This window comes from Strix uralensis, chromosome 4 (assembly GCF_047716275.1).
Source record: "Strix uralensis isolate ZFMK-TIS-50842 chromosome 4, bStrUra1, whole genome shotgun sequence".
NCBI classification, from domain to species: domain Eukaryota; kingdom Metazoa; phylum Chordata; class Aves; order Strigiformes; family Strigidae; genus Strix; species Strix uralensis.
The window spans coordinates 50,008,233-50,029,968 of NC_133975.1; the positions used below are offsets into that span (position 1 = coordinate 50,008,233).

At 38.9% G+C, this 21,736-nt stretch overlaps 1 protein-coding gene across 4 annotated transcripts in view; it reads left to right on the forward strand.

Moving 5' to 3' along the window:
- The window catches only part of FBXW7 (F-box and WD repeat domain containing 7), a 190,934-nt gene extending 175,652 nt beyond the window's left edge, over nt 1-15,282 (forward strand). For 3 of the 4 annotated variants that reach the window (XM_074866670.1, XM_074866672.1, XM_074866671.1), the window contains 6 exons: nt 1,323-1,459; nt 3,111-3,224; nt 6,340-6,521; nt 7,574-7,799; nt 12,005-12,215; nt 13,234-15,282. In XM_074866670.1, the coding sequence (XP_074722771.1) occupies nt 1,323-1,459; nt 3,111-3,224; nt 6,340-6,521; nt 7,574-7,799; nt 12,005-12,215; nt 13,234-13,502 (1,139 nt within the window). In that variant the 3' untranslated portion in view covers nt 13,503-15,282. Of the gene's footprint in view, nt 1-1,322; nt 1,460-3,110; nt 3,225-6,339; nt 6,522-7,573; nt 7,800-11,987; nt 12,216-13,233 lie in introns of those variants that run through there. The other variant, XM_074866673.1, reaches the window with a different exon arrangement.
- Nucleotides 15,283-21,736: the final 6,454 nt, after the last annotated feature.

Genomic DNA, 21,736 nt, shown 5'->3' on the forward strand with positions numbered 1-21,736 from the left:
CAGCAGTAATATGAATGGGCAAAAAAGGGTCCCAGGAAAGTAGCCACATATTTGAGCACATGAAGAATGTAAGCTTTTATTTTTAAGGATAATTATATGAACAAGGCGTCTGTTCTTCGGGGCAGAGCGCATGCATGTGATCTCAGAGCAGTATCCCTCTTCGACACAGGGACCTGTCCAGGCTGCCTCGGAGTATGGAGACAAGGACTTGAGAGGTCGATGGAAAGGCTTTATAAAACATGACAATGTGAATGTAGCTGGCTATTTGTAAAGGCATCTAAATTAATTAGTTTTCTTTCGCAATGGAAACAAGGTGTCTGACCTCTTAAATCTTCACTAGAGATTCTCACAAATTTCAGTGAAAATGTATTAGGAGGACAGAATAAGAAAAAACGAGAAGATTGAAAGGGGAGCGAGCCTACATTTGTGAGCTTAGAAGTAAAAATAAATATGGCCAGGTGTGAGCGCACAGACAAACAAAACAGTGTTGTAGACTGGTTAGACTTAGTGAGGTGCTGAGCAATATGAAGGAGCAGTCGGTTCAAGACTTACAGATAGAGACAGCAAAGAAGAGGCTAACAGCAGAAGAGTGAAATCCACATACTGGGAAGAGACAAGACTCCTGCTAGTAATGAGATGCAGCGGAGAGAGGAGCTGCATAGAAAGGAGAGATGGGTGAGAGAATTGTTAAAAAAAAAATAAATTTATCTGTAGTAGCAAGGCTAGAACAAAGCACTACCACTTAAGTGTCAGTTCAGAAGGGGCGTGGCTATGCTTAAATTCCAGCCAGGAGAGGACAATGCCAAAAGCACACAGCCATTGAAATCAAGAAAAGAACTAAAAGCTCACTAATATAAAGAGTCACAGTGACCTTAAAGGTAATGAAGATGGGTGACCAGAGAGGAGGACTGCAGACAGAGAGGTTTACTTTTTGAAGGGTTCCAAAATGAGCGTGCGAGTGGTTATAGAGTTTGTTGGACAATACCCATGCGACAAAGGCAATAATCTGCTACCTTGCCTCAGAAAGGGGGATCTGAAACCAAGCTAGTAGGTTGCCAGCAAGGAATGATGAACTAGAGTGTTTTCAGCCATGATGACGGTAATGATTATGCTTAAGCGACAAGGAAAGATGGAGTGTAAAGAGCTGAGGAGCAGGGCGGTGTCACTGACACACAGTGCAAATATTGGCGTGCGGGAGGTTGTTACGTCAGTGCAGTATTTAATGTCAGAGATCACTGTAAAGGTTTGGGAGGGAGAGAAGTTGTTTTCTTCGGAGTGGCCTCATCTCTCCCCCTCCCCCCTTTTTTAAAAATTCATTTTAGGGATTGATGAACCATTACACATCAAGAGGAGGAAAGTAATAAAACCAGGCTTTATACACAGTCCGTGGAAAAGCGCCTACATTAGACAACACAGGATTGATACCAACTGGCGACGAGGAGAACTTAAATCGCCTAAGGTGAGTTTCTGAGCTGTGCGCATGGTGCCATGAACAAAGCAGGTTCAACTCGTAGGTTTTTTTCTTCAGACAAGCCAGACTATCCATGAACAAAAAGCAATGTATTGTTACAGAAAAAAAGTAATTTGTATTTTAGCTTACCCTGGGTTTAGATTATTTTCTGAGCACCGTATTAGCAAATCAAAATGTGATTCTACATACAGCAGAATTCTTTCACTGCTGTTCTAAAAATTTCTATAATTTTATGAATTCCTATAAATATGCCAGTCTCTTTGAGACAGATAATCTCAGAAACTTGGTTGGAAATACTTGTATTTAAAATGAAACATACGCACAAATATATACTATATATAAATACATATATGTATGTATGTATTTGTAGAGCTGGGCCATGTCACAACATAAAAATACAACTATTTTGTGATCATTCCATGCTTTATTTTTATACATCATCTTCTAAATGGAGCAGCACAAGACAGTAACTTCATTCTGTGTTAAGATTTTTTTGTTGTTTTTTAAAATATTAAAATTATTTAAGTTATCATTGCATCTTTTCCAATATGAAGATATGAAGGAATACTCCAAACGTTTTGTAAAATAAAATAGCCACTGTCTAACCAAACCTGGTATTGAACAAGCAGTCAGAAACAGGAAGAAAAGCCATATTCACAGCCTTTTAAGGTTTTAAGGCAATTGGCCTGTTTTCTTGATTCCTGTACAACAAAATAGTAAAAATAAGAACAAAAAAATTCCCATGGAAAACCTATCATGCTGCTTATTTGGCCGTGACTTATGTACATCTCTGGCAACAGCTCTGTATTTCTTGCCCTGATGCACTACATCAAGTTATCTTGGAATTATTATTAAAATTACAGCCTCAGGCCTTATCCAAATGCCCATTTCATTTCAATGAACCTCTTGAAAACTGTTCAGATATCTTTAATAAAAAATTCCTCATCCTATGTATTCTGATAAGGATTTTTTTGCTGTATGGCAGCAAAATATACTGAATTGCAGTTTTTCCCAAATCAAGCATTGAAAATCCCACCTCTATAAAGCAACATTGCAATGCACGTTTCCAGCATGTTAAATTACCGCTTTTGTTTGTGTTTAATTGAGTTGATAGTTTTGTAGTTTTTGACTTTGGTGCTGTCTGGCATTTAATAGATTACAGTGCTTAGCTGGTAAAGAAAAAAAAAAAGTCAGCCTTGACCACTGAAATACAAATATACAGCACATGATACAACCCCATCCTTTTTGTTCAAAATTGAAACAACTCGTAAAAGGTAAAAGTAACTCAACTAAAAAAATAAAGAGATGGAATAACTGCAGAGGAATTGAGCAATGTCCAGTTACTAATTCAGCCTACTTTTATTAATGATTTTTTCCTGGTAATTTTAGGAGGCTTACAATAACTGTAGTATGCTTGCTAAGCAATGCAGCATCGCTCCATGGAAGAAGGAAAATACCTTATTTGGTCCCAGCTGGCGGTAAATTAGACTTGACATACAGGATTAAGGGGCCTTATTATTATTGAACCAACTCTAGCATTTTATAATTTATGAATCAGAAGAGCACTTTGTTTCTCCTGCTTCTCTCTAATCTCCTGCGTTAAATTGTGACTGTATGTTTTTATGTTCTTTATTGTCAGGTGCTCAAAGGCCATGATGACCACGTGATCACATGCCTTCAGTTCTGTGGGAACCGAATAGTGAGCGGCTCTGATGACAACACACTGAAAGTGTGGTCAGCAGTTACAGGCAAGGTACGTCGGTCGGTTATGTTGCTGAACGCCTTAGGAAAGGAGCTACAGGTAGAGCACTGGTGTGTCAGGAATGCTGCTGTGTCGTCAGACCGCAGCGCAGGGTGGTCTTCAGTGCCGTCTGCTGCAAGAATCGGAAAAAGGACCAGTAAACATTTGGGTCATCTTTTCCTACACAGAAACTAGTGTAGTTCAAAAAAGTCACCTTGACGTGAACTTGCAATGCTGCTCATGTTACCATTGGCATATATCCTTGTTCTCCTGGCAATTCTGCTATTCTTGTGGAGTCTTTTGTGACATGGATTCTAAAGAATTTGGACAGATATCTTACTTTATCTTCCTTAAAGTTTAATTCAGCCTGCTTTTACCCCTCTGGATCTCCCTTTCTTACTTGCCTTCTAGCATTCTTTCTGTTGTTTTCAAGTTATTGAAATGGGGTGTTCATTCTGCTGGCTCTGATTTCAAATACAGAGTTTGTTTTTCTTTCTAAGCTACTATATTGCTGAGCCACCAAAAAAAAAAAAGTAACTTGCTTTAGGTTTAAATATTTCCTACTAAATTAGATCCAGCTCAGGCAGGAATTTAATAAGCTTCAATAATTTAATTTTGGCTTAGAGAAGCAAAACAATATGTGCTATCAAAAAGACAGTACTGAACATTTCACTCATGTTAGAACATCACAGCTACTCGGCACACAGATTTTTTTGTTTTTTTAAGGTGACTGACTGACCATGCTTCAAGGATGTAGAAAAGGCCTCAGGGAAACAGTACTTTTTCCTCCTAGACTAGTATTGTGTGTACATAGCTTTGTTTTAATGATATAGTTACGTGAACAACAGGATAGCTGTTGAGGATAACGTGTTTAAGATGTAAAAGGTACCCACTTCATAATGTTGACGCTGAAAGTATTAAGCATTTGTCTTTGCATGCCTAGAAGATCCTTGAAAGGATTGTAAATACTACTGCGGGGAATTAAAAATTAAAATCAATAGGCAGCCTCACCCTGCCTCTGTTGGCTTCCCTACAACAAACTGTCTAATGAAGGAACCCATATTGAAATTTACATTTTTTAATTGAAAAGGACAGCCTAAACTCAAATGAAAAATACTTCCTTTGTACATACCACCCTTTCAAAAGCATAATGTTCCTTTAAATATATAAAGTTGATCATAGAAGCATGACCTAACAGTTTCTGTTCAGTAATTTTTTGAAAGTAATTACAAATCCTAGTGTGACTATTTACCCCAAACCTTTGTAAGCGCCAGAAGTTGTATGTGAAAGATGGAAGAGTGCTGTATCAGCCCTCATGCTTACTGATGCTGAAGAATTAATAAAATAAACCCTAAAGGTTGATTTGTGCAAATGAACATGACTAAATAATTCCCTTGACAGATGTAATGCCCAAAATAAGGATTCTGTGTTCTTACTGCTTTAGAAGGATGATTTCTTAAAATATGAGCAAATTGGTTGAAAGTTAAAAAAAAAAAAAAACAGGAACTGTAAAAGTGAATAACAGCTATGAACTGAAAAAGATGGATTTGATAGCAGTGAATTAAGCTAGGAGCCAGGAATCGCAGAAGACTGGTAAAAAATGTTAAAGAACAGGAAATCTACATATAGCAAAAAAGCAAGGCATTTTCAAGGATGTTAGAAAGAATGGGATATTAACAACAGAAATTGGTATACTATCACTGAGGCAGAAAAAATAGTTTGGGAGAAAAGTCACGTGATGGAAGTACAGTGTGCAGTGATAATAGAAGACTTCATTTCAGCAGAAACTCACAAGGATGTTAAACAACAGCTACCAAAGTTATGGTTTTTCTTTTTACAGTTGATGTAGATAATTTGTATTTGATGATTTTTTTTCTAAGAAGTAACCTGTGGGGTAAAATCGGTGTTTTTTCAAAGAGTATGAGCACAAGGAGATGATCCAAGGGCTGGCCAGAAAGCTAAAATGTGGCAATATTTAAATGGAGTAAACTGAAAGACTGGGTATTTAGGATACATGATCTCAGATAAAAAATATTGGACTATATCAAGAGGAGTCAACTAACAGTTAAAGGATGGCCATGGCAATTAATGCCACTTAGCATCAGATTACAGAAAAAGAGATCATCAAACTGTCTTGACCTCTTTTCTCATGCAGTTACAGGTTTGACTGATAAAAATAATAGTGCAGAAATAGATGGCTGTGTGCACTGCACGACTGTATCCCCATGACACGATTGAAGAAAAGAGAGCAATGCAAAAATCAACATGGCACGCATTTAAATGGGTTAGAAAGTGGGTAATTATAGAGCTCATGTTGTTAATGTAAATGCAGAATCTTCATGGAGTATCTTTCTAGAGGGGTCTTGCAAGGATCTCTTCTTGTCTGTGCTAATTAGCACTTATTGCTGCCTGGTGAGAAAGCACATATAGTCATTACTTGTAAGGAATACAGGCTGAGAGACAGAGACAAGTCATTGTCCCAGAGTGACGGAGGTTGTATAGAAGTGGGTGTGAGCAAACACTGTCTCCACATGGTGAGAAATCTTGTCATACATTTGGGATCAAAGAAGGTGGGCTGTGCTTATGTAGTGTGGGATTCGCTCCCGGGCAACAGTAAAGTCTGAAAAAGGTTTGAAACGTGATTTTGCAGTATAGATGCTGTAGCTATGGCTTACAGAGCACGATGTTTCTTGGATAAACAAACAAAAATACATTAAGAGTATACAGTTTATAAATTGGTGGCAAAACAACTAAGTGAATGCTTTCTCCAGATCTAACAGTTAGCTTCAAAAAGCTATTGGAAAACCTGCAGTGACTCAGAAAAATGCTGGGAGAATGACTCAAGGCTGTAAAACATGCCCTGTTATTGAGAAATTTGGAAAGACAGTTTAGTTTATCAAGGAGAAGATTATAGGGAAAATTCCTTATAGTCAAAGCAGCGACAACGGAGAGAGAAATTTGATGAGTATTTTCTAAGATGTGGGATTTTTTTGTTCAACCACAAAGCAGTCTCCAGGGGTCTTCTGTCTCTTGCTATGAGAGGCTACTGTTACCTCCTAGATTACTTTTTCTTAAGTTGCCATTCAACTCTCTCGGAAGGGTAACTAAGCAAAATATTTCTTTTCAGTGTTTGAGAACGCTGGTTGGGCACACAGGCGGAGTCTGGTCATCACAGATGAGGGACAATATCATCATCAGTGGGTCTACAGACCGAACGTTGAAAGTCTGGAATGCTGAGACTGGAGAATGCATACACACCTTGTACGGACACACCTCCACTGTGCGTTGCATGCATCTCCATGAGAAAAGGTGAGGCTTCGTCCAGAGCTACAGCCACAGTTTGCCTTGTAATTTACACTTGTGTTCACAGAAAATGCTTGTTAAACTTGGGTACCTCATCCAGCACTGAGTGAAATACAAAGCAGGCAAAGCATTCAAACTAGACTACATAAATCAACACACAGGAGGAGATGATTAATAGAAGCAAAAGCGTAAGAGTACTAATTAAAGAACAGAAAATTGAGTCATGTACTTTATAGTCACATTCTACGTTATTTCAAAACTAATTCTTTGTTGCACTGTGATCCAGTCTCCCACACTCTGAATAATTTCTCTTTTTTGTCAGTGCTACAAACTTTTACTCATTTTACAGAATGACTTTTTAAGTATCGTCACTGCAGTATTTTATTTTAACTGATTATACCATAATTTCTGCAATAGTAAACCAGGCCTTGATTCAGCGAATGTTGGCAAAGCTCTTTTACTTGGCTGCCGTGTGGAGCTGTTGACAGAGTGCCTGTTGGTTGCATTTCTTCTTTTTTGAAGAATGATGAGGTTTTTTCTTTATCAATTCCATTAATATTAATTCCTCCTCATTTCTGTTCTTGCTTTTAAAAGTATAAACTGAAAAAAAATCAAGCTGAATAACTCTGACTTTACTAAAACTTCTAAAGATCTTCTTTGTTTAATTGTTATAATTAGTTAACTCAGTCATTAAAACAGAATGCTCATAGCACTGGCTGGAGCTCAGCATATTCATAAGCTTTCACAGATAGATACAACAGTCCACATAATTTCTCATGGCATCGTTTTGCTGTTCAGGAATGAAGTGCCTTTTTAAATACTGATTGCTGATTATATCAAATAGACAGATCCTGAGGAGAGGTGAGTAGAGCAAGGAAGAAAAACACTCAAGTCATTTGCGACCCCGATAAAATGTCATGCCAAACCAGATCTCTGGTGGCTGGGGGACTAATGCTATCTAATGTTCCAAATTCATAACTGATTTATACCCAAGTTTAATTGTTTTAATACTTTTATGTCCAATGCTAAGTACAAGAGGGGTTTTCTTGTTCCTCCAGAGTGGTCAGTGGGTCTCGAGATGCTACACTGAGAGTTTGGGACATAGAGACGGGCCAGTGTTTACATGTTCTGATGGGCCACGTAGCTGCAGTTCGGTGCGTTCAATACGATGGCAGAAGGGTTGTAAGTGGTGCATATGATTTTATGGTCAAAGTGTGGGATCCAGAGACAGAGACCTGTCTGCACACACTGCAAGGGCATACTAACAGAGTCTACTCATTACAGGTATGTGATTTTCATCTGCTGCTTTAGTTTCATTAAGTAACATTTAAAGTCAGTTTATTTCACCATGTTTATTAAATTGTGGGTACCTACTCCAGAATTATGCAGGCCTCAAGAATATAGAGGCATCTGTGATAGTCCTCTCTTCCATTTTGTTACACTTTTGTTTTATATTTTCTTACTTCAGAAACAGAGATTTTTTTTTTTTAGAGGCGCGTAGTTTTTAAAGCACCCAGTACAATGAAGCCCAGATCTCTATACCAGCAAGTTAAGTAGTTTTGTGGGTTGCTGAGTTGTTTGGTTAGGTTTTTTTTTAATTTTGCATATATTTTAGAGCTATGTTTTTGCTTTCCCCAAAGAAATTCTAAACCTACCGTTTTAAATAAAACAGATGATCTAGTAATCCAGAAGAAAATGTGCCAGAAAACCCGTTGGATTAATGTTCTGAATTATGCAGATGTGTTTATCCTTGGTTTGTACACCTATCTTCCAGTTCCAAACTGTAATTCACAGTAAGGCTGAACCTAAAATTTTAATGTTCCAATGTAAATCTCCAGCCTTCTACTTCCAATGTAGAGGCCAGATCTACAACTGTGAGGCTTTGTCAGCAGAGACGTGTTGTTGGAGATGCAGGTTATTGTGGTGCTGCTCTGTGGCATGGCTCTATTGCCTACCAGTCACCCGGGCTGCTCATCAGAACTAAGCTGGCAAAGATACACCCAGACCTCATGTGGGCTCTTCTTCCCTTTACTAACCCAAAAGATCATCTTGTTCATTTATAGAGTCAAAGCATCACTTCCAGGCATTGAAAGGCGAAAGAAATTAATTTCATGCTTGTGCCTGTTCTCACCACAATCTGGCAGGACTTGAAAAAGAAATTAACAAAGACAGTTCGAAATCGGGAAATTGCATTCGGCATGTAACTACCCGGGTTTGTGGCTCAGAAAGTGAAGCGCAGTGCTAGAGACATTTTTCATAAGGTGTCTCGCCATAATAGATTCAATTTGAACAAAATACCTAATTGGTTTCCATGTGTAGTAAAATTTATCAAAAATCTCCAGCCCTTCTCTTACATTCATATGCTGAGGAGTATTCTCTAGACAAGCAGCAAGCAACTTTAAAATGCTGTACTACCTACCTATCTCTGAAAAATATTCCAAAGGTTGTATTTCATCTAGGGCAGTTTGGGAACAGTGTATGTTATTCTGCCTTATCTTCACCAGTGGCTCTTGTTTTGGCTTATGAATATTCATGTCTTGCTCTTACACTGTAGTAATAATGGATCAAATAATTGGGTTATGTTACACACCGATACTATTTACACCTTGTAAATGGAACTTGGCATTCTGTAACAAATTTCTGGGGGGCAGGAGGCTGCAGGTGCTTACAGTTTTAGGACAGAAAGATTCTTTACAACTGCACGGTGAGCTCCTGCCCTTTGGCCTGAAATTGCCCCATAAATACAGTAATCCTCCCCATCCCCACTCCATGGCAGGTTCTATTATACCTCAGTATTTCCCCATTTGTGGACCCCTTAACATTTTCCAGAGATCCTTATGCAGCACTTGAAGACTACTGACCACGTTGTGTTTCCTTACTCTTTCTTAGCTGTCTTTGAAGTAATCCACAGCTTCTCAGGGTTCAGGGATAACAGCTCAACCATTGTCTGTTTGACTATAGCAGTGTCACAGTAAAGTTTGTCTTGGTGCCCAGCCTTACAGCTCTCTTTCTGAATACCTTATGTACATGGAATACAATTAGTTTGCGGGAAAGGGGGGAAGAATTCAAAATTTGTTACATCAATCTGGTTTAGTTCTGTTTAGGAAAGAAAAACATTCTGTAATGTTTCTACTCAACAAGTCTGCTGGGCTACTTAGCACTCCTCGTCCTTTTATCTGAACTCAAATTAGTTCACATCCTCTTTTGAAAGCGGGGTGCCCAAAACAGGGTGCAAAATTCCAGTCAAAGTTATCAATGCTTACTAGAAGTCAAAAATGATTTTATATGCCTTACATAGCATACCTCTGTTTCAGATACCAGAGTGTATTTCTTTAGTATATTTTCACCAGAAACGCAATGCAGATAAGCAGTCTGTATGTGCCAGTAGCTCTCCACATTCTTGTGAACCTAGGTGCCATCCTCAACCATGTTTGACTGTAGAGATCTAAGATGTTAGTTTTCTGCAGGGTTTGTAAAAGGAAGCAGTCTCAGATAGTTGAGTTCCCTTAATTGGGTTCTTTCTTTGCCATTATTAGATACTAGTCAGCCCACGTGGCCAAGTAGTGTGGGATTGCCCCAGCTACAGCAAAGACTCCTGCCCAGCCTTCATTCTCCCAGGTTGCAGCTGTACCTTCATTCATTCCCTGCCAAGCTCAGATCTTCACAATTTTCTCTTGACTTTTACACTCTTTGCTTTGGGTCAGTTCTACCATTTCAAATGTCACCAAAATCCTAATGAAAATACTAAATGCCAGACCTCCTCTGGAATGCTTTCTGATATCTCTAATAATGTTGTGAACAAAGTTCTGAACAGGATAGATTTGCCTCCCTCTTTGTGAAAATATGACCAAGACATCTGCTGTTTCACATGGCTTTTTACTCTGTCGCAGAAAAAGTCATATTGGTTAAGATCATTTGCCCACAAATCTATGTTTGCTGCTACAAACTGCATCACTAAGGACTTACAACCAGATGGATTGTTTGTTAGTTCCTTCTGGAAATTGACATTAGGCTGACCGATCCATAATTCCCCATCTCCCATCATCATCTCCTTCAATAAAGAGAGGAATGGTATTTGCCATCTGAAACCTGTCTGTCTTCCACAGGTTCTCAAAGATGGCAGCAGATGTCTCTGAGATTGTCTTAAAACAATTTGCCTTATGTGTTATTTTTCCCTGTTCTAGCAAAAGCTTCTACTCAGTTGTCAGTTGTGGTAGTGCTGTGAGCCTACACTCAGATGGCTGCGGACTGAAGCAAATAAAAGTTAAATAGCTGGCCTCACTTGGTGCTTCCTTCCCACTGAACATAAATGAGCTTTTTTTATTTTGTCCTTCCTCTTGTTTGGTTGGTTTTTTGGTGGGGTGGTTTTTTTTTACAGAATAGTGTTTTCACATCCTTAACAGCTCTTGCTAGTTTTATCTTGTTTTGTGTCCTGCCTTTCTGATTTTGTCCCAGTGTGCTCTTTTAAACACATCTATTGATCTAGTTTCTACTTTTTCTACAATTCCTTGTGCTTTAGCCAAGCGGGTCTTGGTAATTTACTACACTTCCTATCTTTCCTTCACACAAGGATAGTTCGTGTCTTTAAGAAAGTGCCAACTCTCCTGAACTCTTCTTCCCCTCAGAGAATAGATATATAAAAACCTCATGGGAAGGAAGTCTCACTTTATTGAAGTATTCCTCCTTGAAGCCCACTGGTTTTATTCTACTGTTCTTTTCCCTTCCTTTTTTGAGAATTCTGGACTCTTATGTCATTGTCACTATCACTCAAGTTACTTTCCACCTTTATATTCTCTACATGTTCAGTTCTCTTGGTCAAAAGTGTCTCATCTCTTAGCTGATTTCTCTACATCTTCACATTCTACATATTTTTATTTTATATATACTATATGCCCACAAAAATCGAAGAATTTGGACATCCATGTTAGCCTGTATGCCTTTCCCTACAATGACTAGGAAGTTAAAGTTCCTTACTGCACACAATTATGGTTATAAAATGGCTCCACCCAGCATTTTTCAACTGCATTCCTTTCATTTTCGTATGGTTTGGCTTTTGTGTAGATGATTCTGGATTAATGTAGTTGCCCTTCTCCAGCTTAAAGTCCCTCTGATTTGTGAAAAGCAGGTTTGGCTTGTTAATGTCTTTATTAGGAAAACAACGCCCTCTTACTGTTGCACGCTGCAGTATAGTTGGGATTCTGTTGTGTCTAAAGGAGCTGTGTTACATTTAAAAGACCAGTGGTTCAGAGTCTTTCCCCTCGAGCCGTGTACCTCATAGCCCACGTCTACAGCAGGAAATGACGCTGACCATGAACCACCTGCTCTGATATCAAATATGGTCCACCTCTGCTTAGACTGAATTCTTACTTTGTAATGCAGTTTCCAAATATATACATTATCAAATATTGCATTTAGTGAATGAAATGCTTAATAGCCTTCTTCGCAAGATCCTAATATAATTGTTTGTAATAGATTTACCTTTCTTGTAGTTTGATGGTATCCATGTGGTGAGTGGATCTCTTGACACTTCCATCCGAGTCTGGGATGTGGAGACAGGCAACTGCATTCACACGCTAACAGGCCACCAGTCTCTCACAAGTGGAATGGAACTCAAGGACAATATACTCGTGTCTGGGAATGCCGATTCTACAGTCAAAATCTGGGACATTAAAACAGGACAATGTTTACAGACATTGCAAGGTGAGCTTAACTACCTTCATGTAAATCAAGCTGCCTGCAGTAGTCTATACTGCACATTCTATATAAAAAAATAATTACATACAAAGAAACAAGCACAGACCGCTTACAACTTAAATATTTTTCTGATGACAGCAGTATGATCTTTCTCTGAATTAGAACAACAAAATGTATTTAATCTAATCTATTCAAATCACTTGCCTGTTATGAAAGGCAGATGGTCTGGACTGATAGCAGTTTGCTACGGCTATATTAGCCTAATAAGCCACAGAAATATGTAGGAAATGACATCTCAAAACAGTCAGTCAACATATTTATTTAGGGGTCACTTGGATGTTTCCAAGCCTAGTGATTAATTGGATTGGGAGACAAAGTACACTGTCTGTTGCAATAAATCAAGAGAAATGAGTGGAAGATGTTTTCTTTATTTCAGTAAGAAGAAAGGTTTTTGTTTCCGTTCTGACAGTTGCCACTCAGGCATCATGCACGTGAAAGCATTGTTTTGTTTCTCTCCACAAAAAAGATCTTACATCACTCCCATATATCATAGGCAGCATTACTGGCTGGAGCAGAAAATTAAATTTCCCCGTAAAGCAGACTCTGCTATTTTAACAGTATATATTTATACATTAATATATAACTGTCAATATTTACTGATAAGAGTAATCTCATAATAACACTTCAAAGGCACTTGGAGACAAATGTTTACAGTGGTCACCTCATTCTGGATGGTTAAGTTCATTTTCATGAGTGTCCAAGTGCACACTTGCACTGTTGTTTTCATACAACAAAATGAGACCACTGTAACGAAGAAGGAAAGACTGGGGAATTTTTCAATACCTGCATTCACTTCTTGACAGCACAGCAAGGCTTCTGTTCCTTTTAATGTACAAAAATGGAGTTAACACATCTAATAGATAGAAATAGCTGTATGCAGCTAGCTAGGTGTTTATTCTATATGCAGTGCTGTCTGATGTTGCTCTCTAATTGCAAATAAAAATGTTTTGGTTTACTGTTACAGGTCCCAACAAGCATCAGAGTGCTGTGACCTGTTTACAGTTCAACAAGAACTTTGTAATTACCAGCTCAGATGATGGGACTGTAAAACTTTGGGACTTGAAAACGGGTGAATTTATCCGAAATCTAGTCACATTGGAGAGTGGGGGAAGTGGAGGCGTCGTGTGGCGGATCAGAGCTTCTAACACAAAGCTAGTGTGTGCGGTTGGGAGCCGCAACGGGACTGAGGAAACAAAGCTGCTGGTGTTGGACTTTGACGTGGATATGAAGTGAAGGGCAGAAAGATGAATTTGTCCAAACGTGTAGACGATGTTCTCCTTTCCCTCCCCCTGAAAAAAAAAGAAAAAAGAAAAAAAAGAAAAAGGAAAAAAAATCCCTTGTCCTTGGTGGTGCAGGATGTTGGCTTGGGGCAACAGATCCTAAAGACCTACAGACTACGAAGGAGAAGACAAAGATGACAAACTCTAACTGACAAGAGAGGCATTTGCTGTCTCGTCACATGAAAAGGCTACGCTTTTGACCGGGGCAGCTTTGCAAAAATACGACTTTTGAAATGAAACCAGGTGCAATTATTTCTTTACTTTCCCCCAACTGCTCCTTGAGCAATTTGGAGGTGAAAAAAATAAATTGTTACAGTTCTTGTTAACAGGTTATTTTACCACAAAGATCTTGAAAGAAGCTGCACAGGCGAGCCTGCTCGTGCACCCCTGGGCCACCCTGGGTCCCGGCAGCCCCTCCGAGCAACGTGCTGTCCCTTAGCCCTGCTCTGAGCAGGGGGTTGGACCGGACAACCTCCAGAGGTCCCTTCCAACCTCTACGAGCAGTCACTGGTCGACTTTCGAAAACTAGAGAGCATCTGCAATGAAAAAAAAAGAAAAAAACAAAAACAAAGAGTCCATTCCTGGTGTGGAAAAGCTAAAATATTACTGTGAATTGTTTTGTACAGTTTTATCAGAGCTTTTTCTTTTTTTTCTTTTATTCCTCATTTTTTTTGCCAACCATTGCCAATGTCAATCACAGTATTAGCCTCTGTTTAATCTATTTACTGTTGCTTCCATCTACACTCTTCAACGCATAAGTTGCTCTGAGGTGGCAAGTTGTCCTGGGTTTTGAGAGTCCTCTGATGGATTTAATTCGCAATGCTGGTGCTAGAAGTAGGTCTTCAATTATGGGATTGTTGTCCCACCCCTGTACTGTATTCCCAGTGGCCAAACTTATTTATGCTGCTAAATGAAAGAAAGAAAAGCAAATTATTTTTTTTTATTTTTTTTTTTCTGCTGTGACGTTTTAGTCCCAGACTGAATTCCAAATTTGCTCTAGTTTGGTTACAGAAAAAGACTTTTTGCCACTGAAACTTGAGCCAACTGTGCCTCTAAGAGGCTGAGAGTGGAAGAGTTTCAGACAATTAAGAGTGAAGTTTGCCTGCAAATAAAGAATTGAGTGTGTGTGCAAAGCTTATTTTCTTTTTTCTGGGCAAAAAATTAAAACACATTCCTTAGAACAAAGCTATTGCAGCCTGTTCTGTGGGGAAATTTTTCTTTGTGAGGGCTGTGGTGAATGGAATGAACATACATTAAAAAAAACTGACAAAATTTTTAAAAAATATTATAAAATACAAAAATGAAAATAAAGTTGCTGGTCAGTCTTAGTGTTTTACAGTATTTGAGAAAAAAAACAACTGTTACAGTTATTGCTGGGAGGAACTGACAGAGCAAAAACTTACGTTTTTGTAAAGATGTCACATGCAAACAAAATGAGAAACGAAAGAGTCAAATGGTTTGCCTCATTCTCCAAGAGCCACAACTCAAGCTGAACTGTGAAAGTGGTTTAACACTGTATCCTAGGCGATCTTTTTTCCTCCTTTTTTTTTGTTTTTGTTTTATTTATAGTCTGATTTAAAGCAATCAGATTCCAGTTGGTTAATTTTAGTTATGTAACAACCTGACATGATGGAGGAAAACAACCTTTAAAGGGATTGTGTCTATGGTTTGATTCACTTAGAAATTTTATTTTCTTATAACTTAAGTGCAATAAAATGTGTTTTTTCATGTTAGTATGTCTTTTTTTTTTTCCCCTTATTTCTTGTTGTTAATTTAACATCATATGTCATACAAAGGGTAAGGCAGGTCAGGTTGCTCAGCTTACTGGTAGATGCTAAAATATGTTGCAGGACTTTTAATGTAACCCTTCCACAAACAGGTGCACAAGTGTCCTCTCCTTCAGTTGCCGTGTGGGATTTGTCACAAGGGCTTTGACAAACATGAGGGAAAGCCATTAGCTTCCTAGTGCTAGGAACATGTCAGGATTTGACTCTGGAGGGAGTCAGCTATAAAAAGCTGTTCAAGTACGTAAAACTTCTTCCGATAGCATCTCATTACTGCATCTTAAATTGAAACTTGATGTTTATTATTTATGGATTTTAATCAATTGATTGCAGTCTGACAGCAGAGAATAAATCCATAAATACAACTAAAATCAAAGTTAGGATTGTAGGAGAGCTTGAAATAAAGCGTCTGAAGAATTAAAAAAACCCACCCCACATCATTCCAGATTAGTCCAACAGCAGTTTTATCAGTGCCCTGAAACCAAGGTAAGTCATCAGCTGTCTCAGAAACTTACCACTTGAGTGTCAGGTTTTCTCTCAGATCTCCTTGACCAAAATCATTGTTTTCTTCTGTGTACAACTCTTCTGTCAGGGCATAGCATTTACTTACAGTTTTACTTGTAGAAAACTGTCATTAAAGAAAACCAAAACACATTAGAAAATACATGGATGGAAAAGAAAAATATTTATATACTTATACATCTATGACTGTGCTATTCAAATGTAGTTCCAATCCCTACATTATGTGAAACAAACAATGCTGAAGGATCACGCTTCCATCTGGCCTCTAGAGATTAAAAAGCCATACACAATGACTGAGCTGCTACAAATTGTAAAAATCTGTTCATTGAGCTGGTGTTTAAGGGAAAAAAAATTGCAGCAAGCACTGACATATAAAAGCTATGATCGTTTCGGTATTTATATAAGAACAATTAAAGAGCTAATCCTCTCCTAAAAAGACAGTGAAGGATTGCCAGGACTTCGCATTTTTCTGCTGAGAACGCAGGCCAGGACTCTCAGCCCCCCAGTGACAGAAGGTGCGTCAGTCTGGGCTGAACTACTTGTGAGAGGGGATGGAAATAGCAGGGTGAAAATACAAATATTTAATGCAGAGAACAGAGCAATAGCTTTTAAGATTATGTGATTTTCTTCCATGATTTGTAGAAATTGCAACATGTTTTCAAAGAGCAAAGGTGCTGGCCTGACGGTGCAGGAGAATGAGAGATTTCTGAGTAACGTGCTGGAGGGCAGGAATACAAAGCAGGGCAGAAGAGAGAAATGACAGAAGAGGAAAACTAACAAATCCAAATCAGTTTAAGCTGTGTTTTAAGTACACTTTGAGCAGCCAATATTACCAGGACCAAAATGTGCTTAACTAGAACTGAGAAGTTTTCCAGTTGATAGTGTAGTTCCAACACTATCTTATGTTTAAATTAATGCAGAATAACTTGAACCTGTTAAGCAAACCACATTTATACCCTCCTTCATCCCAGATTTAGATTAAAAAAACCCCAAGTATTGGCTGCAAAGTCAAGATATGATTGACTGTCTCATTAAATACAAAAATCAACACAGTACTTAAATATTACTTATTAACAAGGCTTTTCCCCTTCAATAAAACAAGTTATTTGTGTTAGCACTCTGTTTTGTGAAAAGTTGTTTAGGTTTGTAGGAGTTGATGTTGCTTATAAGACATCTGAACAACATAGTTCAATAAGCAGAAATTTGTTAATTTATTTAAGTGACAGCATTTCAAAAATGGGCCTGTAGTAAACATGTCATGTGTAAGAAACTGCTCAAGCAGTTTTTCTTTACAGTCTCCTTATTATCCCCTTTATGTTGATGCACTCACCGTAACAGAGTGCACTTATTATGAAGTCTTCAGTTTGGCAGCACATGCTCCAACTAAGACTGTTTAGGAAACATCTTCATTTCATGTAATTAGATTTTAAGGTGGGTAGAGTGGGGTTTTTTAAAATAAAAACATTTCAGAATACTAGTGTAAGACTATAACTGCTTTATGCTCTCAATACACAGGCACTTCTTTAGTGGCTTAGTCATCGAGGGCTATGTCAAAATATCTGCAGCTATCCTAGAGAGATAATTGCACTAGTGTTTCTGGCATCTTACCCTCTTGTTTTAATGGCGATTCCCTTTTTTCTTTTTGTTTTAGCCCCAGAAGGAGCTTCCTCATTTTCTCCTGTACCTGAAGCCACATCAACAACATTAGAAGATTTTTTTAATAGGTATTATTCTTAGTGGATTTTGATTTTAGCTAACAATGTCAGAACTAGTATTGCCACTTCCTCCAAGAGCCCGTTCCTATGGTCTCAATTTACTTATTCAGGATATAAGACCAGACATTTAACAGCTGCGGCTACACCAATTTGTAGTTCGGATCAGCAGCTCTCCCAACAGAGCACAGCGCTGCCTTGGAGCCCAGTTAACAGGACCTTGTGGGGTGTAACTAGATCTGGAGCAGCCCTCCAGAAGCACACCCCAGGCACTCGAGCCACTAGTGGAACATGGGGGACCAAACCAGAGCTAGTCCAACACCTCAAAAATACATTCATGTGGACATTAGGTCCTCAGGACCAGCAGACTGGCGCTCTAGCTCTGCTCCTGCTGCACAGCACTAATTGCCAGTGCAGGCATAACCTGCAACAAACCCTCTCCCACAGCACCCCTGGCTCCTGATCGTAATCAGCAACCAGCTCCTATCCAAACAGCAGCAAAACAGAATCTGCCTGATACTACAGATTTTGCCAGAGAAAAAAATTTCGGATGCCTTCAACTCTCTTTCATCATGCTTATGGAGAGGTTCTTCTGATCAGCTCATGGAATCCAGTTTAAAAGAAATACAAATTGCTCACTATCAAGTCTGGCCAAAATTTTCGACCAGCAAGTCAACAGCTGAATCATTCAGAAAAAGAAATCATTAAACTCTGTAATTAGATAGGCAAAAGAAACAAATTATAACAATAAAAAAAGAAAAACCTGCCAGTAATTACTTGAGTCACTGACCAAACAGCTGTTAATTACTTAAATGGTAATACCCAAACACACTGACCACTGAATCTTTAATAAAAGTGGGAATATTACTTGCTTTCCATCTCCTGCCATTTTACCTATAACCTTGATCTGTGACATTGTGCAAAGATCACATTCTGTGTGATGACGTTTAGTATTTTATGATGATATATGATGTTGATGATTATACATGAAGTATATGATCTATATGATATACACCTAGTTTTTCAAACTTCATCTAAAAATGACATATACAATTTTTCAAACACCTCTTCAAGCATCAGTGCAGGTTTATAAATACAACAGATATTTTAACATAAAAGCTGTTCCAGATCCGTTTTGAGATAGATAGCCTGACAAACTAGGTGTCACCCAAAAGTCGGCAGCCAGCACAGGCTCTTGCTCCCTGTTCAGCTTGCCAAATGGCCCAGCAGCTGTAGCGGTACTTCAGAGAAAAGAAATGGTGCATTGTGCTACCACGAGTACACGCTGCCGAGGGGAAATGCTGCAGCACTCTGTGTGACTGCAGTTGCCTAAGAACCAATGGCTTTATGCCCATGTGTACTGCATTGCTCTAGCCCAGATGGGACATAAGAGTCCTATAAAATCATCACTAAGCTAGGACAGAATCTCCCCACCAACTAGAGATGGCAGAAATCATTAATCACAGATGGTGGAAATCGTTAATCACAGAGGCTGCTACTCAAGAGCTTGGTGGCACAGAGGAATCCAGCAGTGTTTTTAAATTACACGCTATACAGGACAACTGAGACATGACCAAAGGCATCCTCCAGCTCTCCTTTGTCCTCACCTCTGCCTTGCTTAGGTCCAACTTCAAGTACCTGATCCCTACTTACAAGATGATTTTGTCCAACCCTACACGGTAGCAATAGTTTTGGTGAAGGGCAAGCTGAGCTATTTGTCTCTGCATCTCTGTGCTACTGGAATCTACACTGTGCTTTTTGACACTTTCTTCACGGGGACAGCACAACCTCGAGTCTAACACTGAATGCTCCAAGGTAGTACATTAAGATGAGAAGACATCGTTCAGTGCAGAGCAAGAGACTTACCAGTGTTGCTAAAATTATTTCCGCCCTGAGTCTAGACTGAAAATAATATTCTAGACCTGGTGCAGTTAGATAAGTTTCAAGTTGATTTCAATTCCTTAGTTTTTCAGACATGAAGCTTTTAATGCCACAAGCCTCATCTGGCCAGAGTTTCTTCATGCCTGCAAAACAGGCACATCCTAAGAAGCTTCACAGTTTAAGCAGGATCATGAATCTTGCCGCCTGGAAGCTGGGAGAGGTCATGGTCTATAGAAACAAAAAAACATGGAAGGTCTATGTGAGCTGGATCAGAAATGACCTATGAAATTCAGAGAAAGGCAGATGCAATGAATTTGGGGCTTTTTCTGTCCAAGAGATCATAATTGTAAGCCCATCCTACAACAGCTAGTGTGGGGTATTTCATTATCCTCATCAACAAAGCACAGGAGGAAGCTTTCTTTATGAAACCTTTAGTCCTGTAATTGAGGATACATCCAACCACATTAGCTCTAACTTGCAGGAACTTCTCTTCCCCAGGGCGGGTTGTTTAACCGGAAGGTGAATGAAATGCCCCCGGACCTCCTCCTTCCGTCTGGCTCCTCACGTCAGCCGGCCAGATGTCCGAGATGCAGGTTTCACAGGGTGCTTACAGTGTGCTATTCAAGAGTGCTTTGTTCTTTTAATTTAAAACAGGAAACGTGCAATGTAGAAGATCCAAAAACTTCAAAGGCAGTTTCCATTGCCAAAGGAGTTGCATTTCAACTCAAGTTCATTCTCTAGATTAAATATTCAAATCTGACAGTGTGGGAAGATGCTCACACCTTCAAGAGGATTGACGATTTCTAAGGGATAGAGGAATTCAGATCAGTTGGCTGTAAATATCAGTGTGGTAAACTGAGCAGTACAACTGTTCCTAAATGGGAGGTTTATTTTGAGCTCCTCAGTTTGAAATGAATTTCTAATAATACCACAGCTCTGCAGATACACAAACAATATAAAACATGTTTCCTTTACTCTGATACACAGAAGATCTGAGTACTACATTTCCCTCTCTTTTCAAACTGTCATTTGTTTTTAAGTTTCCTGATGTATTTCATTGCCAATTTTAAATTTTCACATTATAGTTTGGAAAAAGGAAGAACTCAAAAACTGCGGGCTAGACAGGGCTCCAAAAATGTGCCTTCAGACAGTTTGCTGCTACTTGTCTGCTTTGGTGTTCCTCCTGTCAATTCTCAGTTGACAGGAGTGAATGTTTCAATTAACTAGCACACACATTTTCCCAAACAAACAAGTTTTATAGAAACATGTTATGTTGTTGTCCCCAGGCGAAAAGTTTCTTTATTTCTTCTGTTGGTGTTTCCATTGCCCATTTAGCACATGCTTTAGGCACGCACTGGATGCTGTCTTTACCATTCTGCTGACTACTGCCACGCTTCATATACCCCACTTCATCCAAAACAGCACAGTAACACCATGTTCCTTGTGTCCACCCTTCAGCCTCACACACATTTTACATTTCAGAACCAGATAACAGATCTGTCTGGATTCACCTGTTCACAGGCACTCATTTACTATCAGAACCAGCTCTTGAGACCTCACCGTGTATCACTGTTGGCCATATGGCAGAATAAGGACAACCCAGGGTGGAGGAGCAATAAGATGGAGAAATGTTCTGTGGGAGATATCACTAATGTAGTCATCTGTTAGTGTAACTGAATGGGATAAGGCTCCACTAGGCCCCTAGGTCTCCAACTTGAGCTGAAAAATTCAAGATTACAGCCTATATTTTTAAAGGCTCAAACTACATATTCATTTCTATACATAACATTCACATCTTGAAACACTTCTGGTTTTACATATTTTAAAAAAGCCTTGACAACTACATAATATTTCTGTTTTCCTCTATTTGCTTCCCTCATTTTCTCTTTTCTTTGACACTTGTACTTCAGCTTCCTTATGTTTCACTTCCTCCTTTGTCCTGTTCCCTATGTTTTTCTTTTAATGTTTTACCATTCATGTCCCTATTTTTCACATCTTTTTATCTTCCTCATCTTTCCCCATATGCAGATTTCTCCTCCACTTAAAACTGTCATAGCCAGCTTTTCTCTCTTCCTTCACCCCAAGACCTGAGTTGGCGAGCTAAAGTCTTTTTCACACCAATCAATAGATAAGATATACAGGAGACAGATGAGAAGCAAATACAGAGCATTCAGAAATATTCATTTATTTGTCTGCTTCAACATGACAGATCTAATGTTTGTCTATCCACAGTCCACAAATGACTCAAATGGTCCAACAGCAATAGGATGAGGCCCTCTAAGCACAGA